Raw genomic sequence first — 15,382 nt, 5'->3', positions numbered from 1 at the left:
TTATGCAGTGATATAGTTTGGTAACTCAACAAAACATAAGAAATACTATATGACAAAAAGTGCTGAATTGAACAGAATATTATTTCTTTAAATGCCATTTTTAAAATCTAAATATGTAGTAAACACTAGAACTACTGATCAGATCTGAGATCATTTTTCCTGTTTGGATTAATTGTTTAAACCCTCTCCATGCATAGTTAAAATTTTCCCAAGGTTTTTCATTAAACTAAGTCTCAGCAAATGCCATATATGGAATCTTGCTAGACACTACTCATGAAGAGGATTTGTTATCATTGGAATAAGAACAGAAACAATTACTTTAATAAGGCAATAAAAATAGCCATAAAGCATCAATGAAATTAAGTTTTCTAATTTATTTTACGGAAAGAGCTGCTTGTCTTACTGTTAACTGTCTAGAAGCGAAATTCACGCAAACAGTTGAAAGAGCAAGTGAGACACTATCTTTTGTTTGGACCAGCTAAAATACAGATGGCAGCCTTTGAACATCCTTTGTGAGGCACGTGAGGTTGGAGCAAAAGTTAAAAGAAAACTCTGTGTTCAAGCTGGTGGCAGTTTCATTGGATCTTTAGAACTCAAGCTTCTCTTCAAAATTATACCTTTATTTAATTTGAGTGAGAACTATTTAATTCGAGTGAGCAGAAGTTTTAAAAGGGTCCACTGGAAATGTCTCCTGTACCTGCTTCACTGGAAAGGATGAACATGGCAGAAAAGTAGCACTATCAGTGCACCATGTGCAAGAGAAGCCCTGGAGGACTTTGGTAAAGTTTAACTTGTACAGTTTTTTGCATGTTCCATTCTAAGTACATAGATGCTGACAAAAGTTATTAACTTTTATGCTTCTTATATTTCAACACTATGATGGAGATGGTGGTTGACATATTTAAGAGCCTGAATTCTAAATCAACTGTTCTAAATTCAGTATGCTAGAAATCTCCCCCTCCCCCTGCCCAAACCAGGGTTGCCAGGCCCCCTCCTGTTTCCCACTGCCACTTGAAGTGGTGACAAGAGAGGATTTTTTAAAAATTGTTATTGGGCTGACAGCATGATGTCATTTCCAGGGAAAATCTGGAAGTGCTCACAGTCCTCTCTAAGAATCACTGGAATCTCTGTGGGTTTAACATAGAGTTTCCAGCAATTCTTAGAGAGTCATGACATTATGTCCGGGTTTTCCAAGAAGTGATGTCACACCATCACTGAAAGCTCCCCTTCCCCCAGTCTCCCATTGGTTGCTAGGCTGAGTCTGGCAACACTACCCTAAACATTTCCTATACCACATAAGAAACAGAATGCACCTCTTTTGACTGGTCACTATGATAGCTTCCATCTGTTAAATTTTGAAATTGTGTTACTGCTTTTTATGAAACATCACAATTGAAGGGGAGAAAATTCCGAGCACTGGTTGCCATTTATAGAAATCTGTCCTTCATGAAGGCAACCACAAAGTAGCACAGGCACCATGAACAACTAACTAAACAAAGAAAAAAAATATCTAAATAAAGAAATAAACAATATTAAATGATGTCTTCAGTCTCATATAGTCATTGAACCATATAACAGGACATTTGTACAACGACATGGGGAAATGCAGCTTTCTTTAAACTGATGTGTGGTGTATGAGACAGCTCTGTTCCTTTAATCTAGGCCAGTGTTTTAGACTGTCTGACCCACTCCAGGACTTAATGTGGGCAAGAACAGAGAAAAAGGAAGTCGCTGTTACTGCCACTCCACACAGAGAAAGAACCTGATTAAACTGTGCTCTTGTTTAAATGATATAGCACCACTGCTATGATGTAGCACCAGTTTTTATATTCTTAGTTTGGAACTACGTCTTGTCAAAAATGGCAGCCCATATAAGGGTTCCCCTATCTCCTTTCTGCTGTACTGTACTTTTTTACTTACCTGTGTTGTGACCTTGTCATCTTATGTGTTTACCCACCTCTGTTCCGTGTATTTGGCTGGGTGTGAGTGAGAACTATTTTTTAGGCAGCATTGCCATCTCACCTGTAATGTGTAGGGCTTCCCTAAATGTACCTTACTACAGCTAGTTATATATTTGCACTAGACTTACTCCTATCAATGTGTTATGCCTTCTAAAGTTTGAGCTGGATAAAAGAAATGGTGAAATATAATGGAACAATTACAATAAAAATAATATTGACATTGTTCTGTGACCTATTTTGCACTACAGCATTTAGACAAAATATCTGGGTAAGGTAAAAGATTTCATTTCCCATATCAGTCAGTTATACTTGTGGTTTTCTTAGGAGTTGCTGCCATTGGTGGAGCATTTACAAAAAAGATTCTCAAGGACATGGCTTCCTTCAATGAGCGGCCAATTATCTTTGCTCTTAGTAACCCAACTGACAAAGCAGAATGTTCTGCTGAGGACTGCTATAATCTAACTGAGGTAAGGGATGAAAATTAATGTATCTTGCTTTTTATTTCAGCAGTCAGGTAGAATAATCAAGTATTGCATTTATAATTTTTAAAAGGACATCTGTAAGTTCACGTGCTTTTCAGTTACGATTTCAAAAAATGAACTTATTTGTGATGGCCTTAAATGTAGTCATTGCAGATTACCAATATTTTAGTTGGGGAGGGGGGACGCTTGGCAATTGTTACCTCAATTATCCTCACAAAACTCATTTAGAATGTAACCCAAAACAGCCATTAAAGTCATAGCAAAAAAGGGATTTGAACTTCTCACATCCAGTTACAACATTCCTTGAACCCGTAGAACTCATTATCTCTTAACCCCACCTGAAAAGCAAGGATGTTATCTTTCAGTACAAAATGGATGCAATAGAAGTAGATGATATGAGTCACTTGCCAGGAGTCTATGTCTTTTTCTATAGAAAGAGGGCACTGTAAGATGATTTGAAGAGTTTATTGAAAACTATAGGATTTTGGAAGAGGAAGTCTGAAGCAAGAAGTAGAAGGGCAGCTAAAGGGTAGGAGGTTGTGTACACCAGATTTATAGGAAATTACCAGGAGTATCAGGAGAAACAGAAGACTGCTAATGACAGTAAAGTCCAGGATGTTGTATATATGAGGGGGAAGTTAAGTAGGGACATAATAGGGATGATGAACAGAGTGGATTGCCTATAATTTTCTAGTGTTGCTACACTTAAGCTCAAACTTTAAGTGTGGTTTTTGTTGGATCATTTTGTGGAAAAAGACACTAGGAAGAGTAGGTTTTTTTTTAAAAATAGCTAAACCCCCGTATCTATATATCTTCTAATGCTGACCAGACATAGCTGTATAGGTAAATAGCAATAGCATTACTATGTATGGATGTGAGAGTTGGACACTAAAGAAAACTAATTCGAAGAAAGTTGATTCATTTGAAATGTGGGGCTGCAGGAGAGTTTTACGAGATGGCCAAAAAGACAAATAAGTGAGTGCTAGATCATGGAAGCTAAAAGACTATACTGAGGCTATCATACTTTGGTCACATCATGAGAAAACAAGGCTCATGGGGAAAGATGATAATGCTAGGAAAGGTGGAAAGCAGTAAGAAAAGAGAAAAACCCAAAATGAGATGGTTGGACTCAATAAAGGAAGCCACATCTTCCAGTTTGCAAGATCTGAGCAAGGTGGTTAATGATAGGACATTTTGTAGATCTTTCATTCATAAGTCAGAGGCAACTTGATGGCACATCACATACATGCACACACAGATGGGTAAATAATAATCAGTATGAGTCTTTATTGGTACACGTTCCTAGTTTTAGAGAATAATCCTAGGCAGGCACACTCAGATGTAAGTGCCATTTATTCATTGAGACTTATTCCCAGGAAAGTGGTTTTAGGATTGCAACCTTAATATTAGTAGAATTATTTATAATTGCTGATAGATATGAAAATTATAATTAATTTAAAAGGGAAAATATTAATGTTTATGTTCAACTGGCATTTGTTTGAAGCAAATGGCAGGAATTAAAAGCCATACGATAAAAAGCTCAGAAACTACTGCCTGTGAATTGCAGACTGTTTACTTTATCTGATGGTTCGCACATGGTCTCTTGAATTTTTCTCATGATACAGTATAGTTTTATAAATTTAAAAATAGAAACAAAAATTTAGCATGTCCTGTTTGCCTTCTGAAAAATCCACAATGGAGTGCAATGCAGAAGTGAAACAGGAATGCAAATATTTTGAAAGTATGGTTATAATGGGAGTTACATCTGGTAACCAGAGCTAAAAATATAATGAAATATCTGCTTGCCCATCAAAATGTATGAAGTAAGCCATTATAATTGTGCATGACACCAAGTTAAAGTATATTCATTTGAATAACTGGAGGGTTGATGTTTGTGTATTATACATGTGCATATTTGCAGTTCTCTACATGAAACAAGGTTCCTTTCTATTAAAATAAAAATAACTAGCAAACTGTATAGGTTTTGCTCCAACACAGGCACTTCCTAATATTTTAATTATTAGTTACACTGAAATCTCAACAAGTCAGCTTAATCAAGCAAGAGTACTGGATTTATATTTTTCTATCCCAATTTATACTCCAGCAAGCGTAAATGATTGCCAAGACATAAATAGTGCTAGACACTTTGGACAATACCTTTGCAAACCCTACTGACTGTCTCTAGTGGAAGAGGAATTCTTTTCTATGCATAAGGCTAACAGGAGACTGTCAGGTCCATTTGTGGGTTTATTTGTGTGCTCATAGCGGAAGCTGGTTCTCATTGAAGGTGTATAGATTCCAATCTTTCCCAAAAGAGAAGAGAACTTTCTTATTATCACGCCTAATAGGATATTGGATAAAAACTAGCAAGTTCCATGATAAAAATCTCTATGGAAAATAGATCAGAACTTGTGGTTTCACACTCTTTTCCCTCTGGGAATATCTGGAATTTTACTTGATAATGCTTATTTCACAGCATTTGGTTGAATATTACAATATTTGTCACATGACTTTGTCTCTTCCAGTCATTCCAGTGTGTATTCTCTTTCTGAAAGTACTGCATTTTAGATTTAGTTGCATGATCTAATTATCCATTCTGTTGATAGCATTTTCAAGACTTTCCCCCTCTTCTGTTTCAGGGCCGCGCCATTTTTGCAAGTGGAAGCCCTTTTAATCCTGTCACTCTTCCAGATGGGCGCAAGTTTTTTCCTGGACAGGGTAACAATGTCTATGTGTTCCCAGGAGTTGCACTTGGAGTTATTTCATGTGGATTGAGGCATATAAGCGAAGACATTTTCCTCACTACTGCAGAGGTAGTAGTTGTTCTTTGTATACCTAAATGAATATAACCTATGCTCAGTAGGGATGACATACAATAAACACAGGGATTCCTCAGCCTGGCTGAAAGCCATTCCTGACAGACCATTATGTAGCAATGGCTGAACTATAATCTTGCAGTTATCCCAAATTAGAATAGCGAGTTAAGCAGACATCTTGGTTATTGTTCTGATAGAGACAGGTTTTTTTCTGAGGATTTGGGAGGTCAAGGAAACTCACTTGAGGCAAGATACTTTGGCAAGATTAAAGAGACTTTTAATTGAGGGAGGGAAACAGGCATACAGCACTCCTTTGCCACAGAGTAAACCAAACAGCAATCCCTTAACTTGGGGGAAACAAAAAAATCCCTTAACTCACAGCACCCAGCATGTCCCTGGGTAGCTCCAGTGCAGGCAGGAAGGTTCCAACGCAGGTTTCTTCCTCTTGATGTTACATACCAGGTGCAGCTTCTAAGACCTGCAGCATCTGGCAATCTGTTAGGTCATGCTGGCCTGGGGCTACTACCTGTATCTGGTGCTCTAACTCTTCCTAGAAGGCTACAAGAAGGAGATAATCCTGCATCGATTTATGGCTATGGGTATACTTGAAGCCAGAATTGGATCACAGAACACCGTTCTCTAATCCTCCTCGGGGGTTATTCTGCAATGGCACTATAGTTATATTAAAGCATCAGCTCCCATTCTTGTGATTGTGAGAAGTATATGGCTTTGTTCTTTCCAACTTACATCTTAAAAACCAACCCAGGGTTATGCAATGCAATTTATCAAAGTCAAGCTTATTCCATTAGAATAACTAATTCAGCACTCAACCATTATGGGATTAAGTGCCATCAAAAGTGCTGACAAGTGCATTCTTTTGTTGAGGAACTGCTTAAGCTTCTTGGAAAGTCTGTCCAGGACCTGTCCTGAAATTTTGTAGGATTGAATGGTTATCTCCCACCACACATGGTCCCAATGTGAGTTGGAGCCCTAGGTAGCTTCTATATCACTTTAAGAACAGTAGGAAGATCTGTCTATGGATCTCCTAGCATCATATATCGTTTGGCCCTGAAACAGATACATTTGGGGAACAGTCAGAGCATTAAAATAGTAGAACAAGAAATCTGATTGTGTTAAACCAGCCATCAGAAGGACTAGTATAAACCTATGGTTAATATTGGACTTCGATTTACTGTGCATCTTGCTATTACCTATAATGTACACTAGTGGCCAAAATTGTGGAAACGTTTTGGAGAAAGTGTATTTTTGAGGTTTGATGGCTTATAACACCACTTTTTTTGGGAGTAATACCATAAAATTATATATCAATGGAAAGATAATTTAATCAAGAATGTAATGCAATAACTTTTATGAAGGAATTTTTTTAGAACAGTAGTTATAAAGAAGAAAATTGAAACACATAAAAAATTAGTTATACAACAATTCTCACCATGTCAGTTAATACTTAGTTGGGTAACCTTTTGCTTTAATTACGGCCTTACAACGCCTTCCCATGGAGTGAACTAAGTTTTTTAGTTCTGCAGCTGTTATAATGTGAAACCACGATTGAGTTATTGCTTCTATTAATTGCGGTTTATTGCTGGGTTGCTTCTCACTAACCAGTTTCTTTTAGTCGTCTCCATAGATTTTCGATGGGGTTAAGGTCTGGGCTATTCCGAGGCCATTCCAACAGTGGAATATGATTATCTTGAAACCACTTTTTGCACACAGCAGCAACATGACATGGAGCTGAATCTTGTTGAAATATAAATGCTTCATTATCTTGGAAAAGATCACGTGTAGAAGGCTTCAGTTTGGGCTCAAGTATTTCATTTTATGTATTTTTGGGCATTTATATTGCCATTTATCACGCAAATTCTGCCCACACCTTTTGATGTCATACAACCCCATATCATAACACTAACTGGGTGTTTCACGGTAGGTGTAATGCAATCAGGATGCAAATCTTCTCCAATTCTTCTTCTCACGTTTTATGCCATCACTACCAGACAGGGAGATTTTGGTCTCATCACTCCAAATAACACTGTCCCATTGTTCCGCTGTCCAGTTAACATGGGTTTTAGCCCAGTTTAATCTTTTCAACCTTTGTTTGAGAGATAACAATGGTTTTTTGTGTGGAATTCTAGCATTAAGACCAAATTCTTCCAGTCTGTGCCGAACAGTCCTTGCACTCAACTTCACATTGAATTGCACCATTTCGTTCTGTATGATTTTCGTTCTATATGATTGCGCCATTTCGTTCTGCATGATTTTCTTCTGTCACCTAGGCTCAGTCTCTCAATTCTTCTATCATCCCTTGCTTGTGTGCACCTTTTCCTGCCTTTACCAGTCTGGTTTTGTAGCGACTGAGTTGCCTTATACCTCTTCAAAAATTTAGAAATGCCACCTTTGGTTAAGTTTCCACCAATTTTTCTTCTAATTTCTTCATAACTGTAGCCTTGTTCACTTAATAGTACTATTTTACATCGCTTTCTGGGAGACCAGTCAACTCTTTGTGCCATTTCTTTAATTTTATTACGTTTTACAAGCTCACTAAATGAAAGAACACAAAACAAAACAACCAATTTGATAGCAATCACATAACACACTGACAAATGACCTCCTCTCCGCTCCAATGCATGCTATCAATAGCTGAATCCTACTGTGACCTGATTGGCTCATTGCCAAAACAAGATGACACCTGATTGGCTCTCTAATGACTCATGCTCATTGGCTACATTCAAACGAAGGAAAGCTACTTCTTATCAACCTAAGCAAGTTGTGCTTCCTTTTCCTGGTTATTTGGCTATAACATTTGATAGAATACAGATAATTGAACAAACTTTGTTGCATTACATTCTTGATTAAATTATCTTTCCATTGTTATATAATTTTATGGTATTACTAAAAAAAAAGTGGTGTTATGAGCCATCAAACCTCAAAAATGCACTTTTTCCAAAAGATTTCCACAATTTTGGCCATTAGTGTAGAATTGCTGGTAGTCTGACATCAAATTGTATGCAATATAGAGAGCTGTTTTGAAAAGAGAGTAGTACCACACAAGAGGGTAGTAGGAAAAAGGATGGTGGTGATGTGGTGGAACAGTGTGTGTAAATAGACTTAAGTGCCTTCAAAAGTCTGTGTTTAATAATTTCATTTCTTGCTGAAAATGAAAGCCTGGGCTTTAACAATTAAGAGCAGTTGCCATCTTTGAAAGAGGCCTTTTTAGAACTGGATATTGATTTGATTTTCTTAAGAAGCTACATGAAGTGAATAATATTCTGATGCACAACTTACTACAGAAGGTATATATAAAACAATGTGCTGTATTCAGCAGTAGTAAATACTACTCCCATTCTGCCTCCTGGTGATCTTCTTACATTCTCTTGAGAGAAGTAAGGTGACCTCTGTACTCTAATCCTGTCATTTTAAAGTTTGAAATCATGAAGCATACTAATTTAATCTGGAGAAGAACTAGCAGCAGTTATTTCTACAAGAGATTTGTTGCTATTAAGCCTCTCCTCCTCCTCCTAAAAATTACCACTGTCCTTTATGTCAGAAATTCCACCACTAGTTTTATTAAATTGGGTGTTTAAAATTTGCCAGCAATGTGTCCCTTTTGAGGGAAGCATCGTAACCTTCCAACATGCCTAGACTCTCTCCACTGCCCTGAACCAATCAAGACTGTTAATAATCCATGTCATAGGAACATGGTTAATTTTATCTTTCCTGCTAAATTCTTCCCCTGTAATTTAAGTTGGATATGGCATTTTTCATTCACTGTCCTAAACTGCCATGTCTGTTTTAAAAATTCTAGTTTGGGTTTAATGAAGTGATTTATGTATAGTTCATAAAACGTTCTAAAAACTTCCTCAATGAAAGGTAGCGTGTACACTGGCCTGTGAAGCTTCTCAGGTATCAGTCTTCTTGAGACATGAACAAAAACTGGTTTCCTTTCTATGTAATTTTAGCAGCAACATAAAAGTACAGTAAAAATTAGAGCCAATTTCTGCCTTTAGGGATTATCTTTCGATGACCATGCTTTTGCCATCACTTTAATATTAGAGGGGCTAGCCTTGGGGCAGTCATGAAAGCAATGTGGTATGGTGTAGTGGTTAGCATGCTGGACTAGGATCTGGGAGACCCAGGTTTAAATCCTCATGGTGACCTTGTGCCAATCACACACTATCCATATAACCTACCTCTCAGGGTTGATGTGAGGATAAAAATCGAGGTGAGGAGAAGGATGTAGGCCACTTTGGGTCCCTATTGGGAAGAAAGGCATGGAATAAATAAATAAACAAATAAAGCAACAAAACAGATCTCCCAAAAACAAGATAGAATTTTCTACATTATCTGTTGATTTTCTACAAATGCAGAAAAATGTGACTTTGCTAATTTACCAAAGAGGAGAGGGCAGGACCGGATCAAAGAGGGGCAGGGGGGGTAGTTTGCCCCTGGTGCCACCAAACAGGGGGCACCGGGTGCAGCTGCCAGCTGCCGGGAGCATGCGGGTGGCTGAGGGGAGAACTGGGAGGCTGCCCATTCCATTCACCTGCCCTGCTGATGGCACATGCATGGCAAGCCAGTCGCCCCATCAATGGGGCAGGCGAATGGCACAGGCGGCCTCCTAGCCCTCCGTTCAGCTGCCCGCCGCCACCAGCTCTGCGGTGCACCATGCGTCGGGGCAGCTGGCTTGTAGCATGAGCAGCACACCTCTAGCCCCTGCGCGATGACATCATGGAAGTGACGTCATCACACTGCGCCGGGAACACGCACGCGCAGGGGATGAGGCCAGACTTGGGTTGCCCTGGGTGCCAGCAACCCTAGATCCAGCCCTGGGAGAGGGCACCTGATTAGGACTAAAAATGTTCCAGAATGATGGGATGTTGAAAATAACTGTCAGTTAAAGGAGGAGGAATGAAGGGAATGGGGGTAGAATTAGTTCTTCCAAGTCTGTGAGAGTTTAGACAACCCTGGCTGTTAGGGGTTGGGGTGCTGTTTCCAAATGGTTCCCCCTTCTGCTGTTAGGGGCTCTGAGAATTTATGTAATTTGAGGACTGGGTTTTTGGAAAGCATTTCCAAATCCATTCTCCACTGGTTTTTTTTTGCCATGCTTTAGGCTTGTGTAAGTTATTTGTTAAGTTTGCTGCAACATGATGAGAACCTGAGGGGAAAATGTTTGCCCTCAACTGATGACATTAATTATTCCAACTCTGATTTATAGTCAGATGTAAGAGTATTTATATGTGCTCTCAGTCCTGCTGCAGACAGAGTGTGTCAAGAAGGCACAGCATATTCATCTCTTGACTTTGAGTAGTCAATACATTGTTTAATCTGCCTTGAATCTCAGTGAGAAAACAATTATAAATAACATTAATAAGTAAGTAAATAAATATCTGAGCTTTAATAAAAGAAATACTTCTTCACACAACATGTAATTATCATAATGTATGGCAGTGGCCACTAGCTTAGATGGATTAAAAAGTGAGATAGGTTTATCAATGAATATTAGTAATTAAAAAGCAAATTAAGTTTCTGTATTTAGAGAATATACCTTTGATTTCTGGGAGGTGGACAGGACAGGATTATACTCTTCCTGTGAATTTCCCAAAGCATGTGTTTAGATTAGATGGACTTTGGGCATGATCCACAAGGCAATTTAAAAATAAGACATCTCTGGCAGAACATGTATGCTGGGCAACATAACATACTTAGCATGCCAATCTATTGAATCAGAAGCCCATAATTTGGGTCATGATGATATAGATATAGAATCCTTCCAATCTCTCCCTTCTGGATGAAGTCCGCTGTTCTTCCTGAAATGTGACTCCTGAAGGATTTGGTGGACTATCTGAAACAGAAGGGGGACCAGCTCAAACTGTGTACCCCCCTTGGACCAAGCATTAAACAGAGCTCATCTGTTTAAAGGGAGAACTTAGGATCTAACCTATGGAAAATTTCGAAACCTGGAGATACAATTGCTCTTATCTAGAAACAAGAGATTTTCTCCATTCTGCTGGCCCTTAACTCAGCTGGATTAAGGGAAGGAAAGAATTGACTACAAGAGCTCTGTGAACCAGTGTGCCTAGGGGAGAGGGTAAATTTTGGCATCAGAGAACGGGATACATTTGTAACAAAGATGTCTTAATTTGTCACCTCTCCAGTTAAAGAAACAATTTAGTCATTGTAAGAACAGCCAGTTCTCTGTAATCAGGTGTTCCTAGTTTCATGCCAAGTAAAGCAAAGTTCACCTTTGATTTTGGGGATGATAAATCAAGGGCACCGTAAGTTATAGGCGTTTTCACTCTGATGACAAGCAGCATTCTTCTAAGCCTGACCAAGCAGAACTAAAATGGCAGAGAATTTATGAGCGAATTAATTACTCATGAACGGTACATGCTACGGTTAAGTCACTGCAGAGATAATCCTATTAACTTTTCACTACATAACAGTATATGGTCAAATAGGCAAGGTGCCCATTCTTGGACAGTGTCCATTACATGCTAGAGGACAGTTTCTCTTCATAGCAAAAAAAAAAATTGCACAGCAAATGAACAAGCTTTTATAGCATGGTCTACATTTATGATGACATAGCTACTTTTAAAAATATACTCCCAAGAAAACAGGTCGCTTTTATGTTTGAGTCCATCTCCTGTGGATCTTGCTTTGGGTGCTGAGCAGTTGGAAGCTTTGGCCAGGGTCTGAAGACCCCTAAAAACAGTGATACAAAGGGTGCAAGAATTCCATTGGGCTAATACAAGTCTCTTGCCTGAAACTAAGTAGGTTTTTAATAATCCTTCCTCTGAGCTTCTGCAGCTGCTTTTAAATAGGCTAATAATAATGCATTAAAGTGAGAGGGGACCTCTGTTAGTAATGTGAATGATTTGGCCTAATTCTCATTACTGAATTCTTGTCATCCTGGTGAATTTTAGTTATACTGCTGGTGGTTCTGCATGTTTGATGCCAGAGATCAGTATTCATCAAATTGTAATATGAATGCAACCTGCCAAATGTAGCTCGCTATGCTCCCTGGCTTACAAAAATAACCACTGACTGGATTCAGGAAGAACAATCAAATGTCAGGCTCACTTTTTGTTTTGTCGACATTATTAGCTCCCCTCGTGCTTTCTAATCTATATTATATATTTTAGAAAACTCAAAAAGTGAATAAAAATGACTGCCAACAATTTCTTTGTTTAAAGAAAACGTGAGAAATCGTTGTTGAATGTTAAAGTTTTTTTTAAAAAGTATAACTCTCCTAGCAAGAAACAATAACAGTTTGCTTATATACCACCCTTCTGGACAGATTAGTGCCACAATCAGAACAGTGAACAAAATCAGTGTTATTATTATCCCTACAATATAGCTGGGGAGCTGGGGCTGAGAGGAGTGGCTTACCCAAGGCCACATGCTGAGCTCCTAGCAGTAGTAGGAGTTGAACTAACAGAGTGCTGATTTGTACCCCAGCCACTTAACCACTATGCTACGGCAGCAAATGTTTCCTCTAAATAAAAGGTTTCCTCTAAAAAAAATTGTATTGCTGATAGATTAGTTCTTAAGAAACTTCCTCAGAAGAAATGCACTGAAAATAAATTAGAACAAACAAGTCAACAATGAATAGAATTCAGAATCATATCAGATGACTGGATGGGTCTCTGAAAATACAATTTTACTTGTTTCCAGGGCTTTTTTCAGTTAGAATGCAATGGAACTACGTTCTGGCGCCTCTTAATAATCCCCACGTGACTGGTGAGTATTTGGCTGTTTTGGCCATTTTGGGCCCATTTCAACCCAAAATGGCCAAAATGAGCCCGAACCAGCCAGGATCGGGCCATTACCCTGTGGGGGAGGGTTCCCCTGCATGACAGCACTCTGTTCCAGACCTATTTGGCCTGATTCCGCCCAATTTGGGCCCAAAATGGCCAGGACCAAGCCGCTTCCAGGGTGGCCATGGCCTGTGTGATGACATCACTTCCAGGAAGTGATGTCATCGTGCGGTCCCGGGAGCACACATGCACATATGGTACCCGGTGAGTTCCACCACCTCTTTTCCGAGAAAAAAGCCCTGCTTGTTTCTAACTTACTTCTGCCAGATTATGATGTCTTCTCATTGCTCTTCTCCATGCCCCTTTCGTTTCTTGCATTTCTTTGGAGGGTCACTAAGTGCCATCTCTATTGCCTTTGGGCAAGGTGGCTTCTCCTCCAGAGCAATCAGCAGCTTGTTCTAATTAGAAAGATGATAAGTGGGGTTTCCTTCCCTTTCTAGATTTATACAACAGGAAGGGGGCAGATACTGTATGCATGTATTTTGTTGTTGTTGTTAATGATTTACTAGAGTTAACTTTGTTATCTATTTCTTATCTTAGCTCAGCTATTGAGAGGTCTATCAGAAGAAATGCTTATTTTTACAGAGAAGAGCCTTTCCCGTGGCTCAGGAACTGTATTTTTAATTAGGACTCCTGTCATTTTTTTAGAGGGACCCATCATGAAGGTCTATATCGGGGTGGGGCCATTAGATCTATGAACCACTTCAGGACTTCCCCTGGATTCTCTCTGACTTCTTCTAATCCCCCTCCTCATGCTCCTAGTTCTTCTGTCCATCTATCACTTCATATGCCACATTAACCAGAGAAAACTTTTTTTAAAGGATAAGGCAGGGCTTTGATTGGAAGAAGTTACAGGATAAAAAACAGGAAGTTAGATCCAAAGGACTTCAGTTACTGCTCCATGAGTGGAATGGATCTTTCTTACCTTTTCTCTCCTTCTGTGGTCCCTGCTGGCTCTATCATGGTCAGAGGACCCTCAGGTACAGTGTAAGGCATGATTTGGCACCTGCATTTGAAAGAGTGAATTAGCAAAAATTGCTATTCCACTTGAAAAAAAAGTGGTGGTGGTCAGAGCCAAGCTACAAGTGACGCCTGACACAGGTTGGACACTTGTCAGCTTCCCTCAAGTGTTGATGGGAAATGTAGGCGTCCTGGTTTTACAGCTTGGCTCTCCATTACAGCTGCAAGACCAGGATGCCTACATTTCCCATCAAAACTTGAGGGAAGCTGACAAGTGTCCAACCTGTGTCAGGAGTCACTTGTAGCTTGGCTCTCAGTTTGCAGAAGAGGTCTTGAGATACAATCACATTGTCTGCTTGGTTTACCCTGTGTTCAAACCCATCACCGGAGAAGAACTTGACAAATATAGAGGTTCATTTATGTGGTCCAAAAGCTACGGCCGACTTGTCATAGAATGATGGTTGCACAAATCCAGTCCTAATCTGCAGAAGCGGTATTTTAAAATATAGTTATCTATAACATTGAGGTCTAAAAGTAAATGTTTTGTGTTTGGTTCCTAGGTTATAGCTCAGCAGGTTTCCGAGGAGCATTTAGATGAAGGCCGTTTGTATCCACCTTTAGCTTTGATTCAAGATGTATCTCTGAAAATTGCTGTAAAAGTAAGTTCATTTTGTAGTTCTTGATTAACAGTAGGCTTAGTCTGTTTTGCTGTTGCATACTGATGCCCTACTTGCCATTTTTGTAGACAGCTTTCTGGAAATTGATTCCATCTCTAATTTTGTGTACAACATGCTCCAACTGTAGCTACATGACATGCTACTACAACCAACTTGTTTATCTGTTGTGTTGTGCCACCTGCTGGCAGCTTTCATAAATTTAGTTTTATGTCCTTCTGTTCTTCCTCTTAAACTCGCAAAATGATCTTTCCCCAAGACAAATTTGACTGAGTTTCAGATAAAGAGAGAATCTAGAGGTTTTATAATACTGTGAAAACTTCTCCAGAAGAGCAAACACATTAGTCTCATTGACTTTTTGGAGCCCATTTTCCTTTTATTCCCAAAAAGCCTGTCAATTGCCACTTTTATCTTTATCTATAGCTTGCTCAGTGATAAATGTGAGAGCTGAGAGGCTCTTAGGAGATAAAACAGAAATGGAGCACCAGAAATCAAACTTTCAAGGAAGACAAGAATCCTTTTCACACATTTAAAGTACAATGAACAAGCATAGAGGGGGGTTGTGGTAGCAAGTTCTGTCCCCAGCCTGTGTGGACGGGAAGTCCTCTCCACATAGGACTGCTCCATATACTGTAAACAGGAACCTGAGGTTCTCAATAG

General features: G+C 39.1%; 1 protein-coding gene across 1 annotated transcript in view; it reads left to right on the top strand.

The window, feature by feature from the left end:
- Positions 1-15,382, top strand: part of ME1 (malic enzyme 1) — a 201,460-nt gene that overhangs the window by 182,246 nt on the left and 3,832 nt on the right. Inside the window, exons 11-13 of the mRNA XM_054999642.1 lie at positions 2,286-2,428; positions 5,083-5,256; positions 14,609-14,707. Coding sequence (XP_054855617.1) covers positions 2,286-2,428; positions 5,083-5,256; positions 14,609-14,707 — 416 coding nt within the window. The remainder of the gene's footprint in view (positions 1-2,285; positions 2,429-5,082; positions 5,257-14,608; positions 14,708-15,382) is intronic.

Source organism: Eublepharis macularius, chromosome 1 (assembly GCF_028583425.1).
Source record: "Eublepharis macularius isolate TG4126 chromosome 1, MPM_Emac_v1.0, whole genome shotgun sequence".
Lineage (NCBI taxonomy): Eukaryota > Metazoa > Chordata > Lepidosauria > Squamata > Eublepharidae > Eublepharis > Eublepharis macularius.
This window is presented reverse-complemented; position numbering and strand designations above follow the sequence as displayed.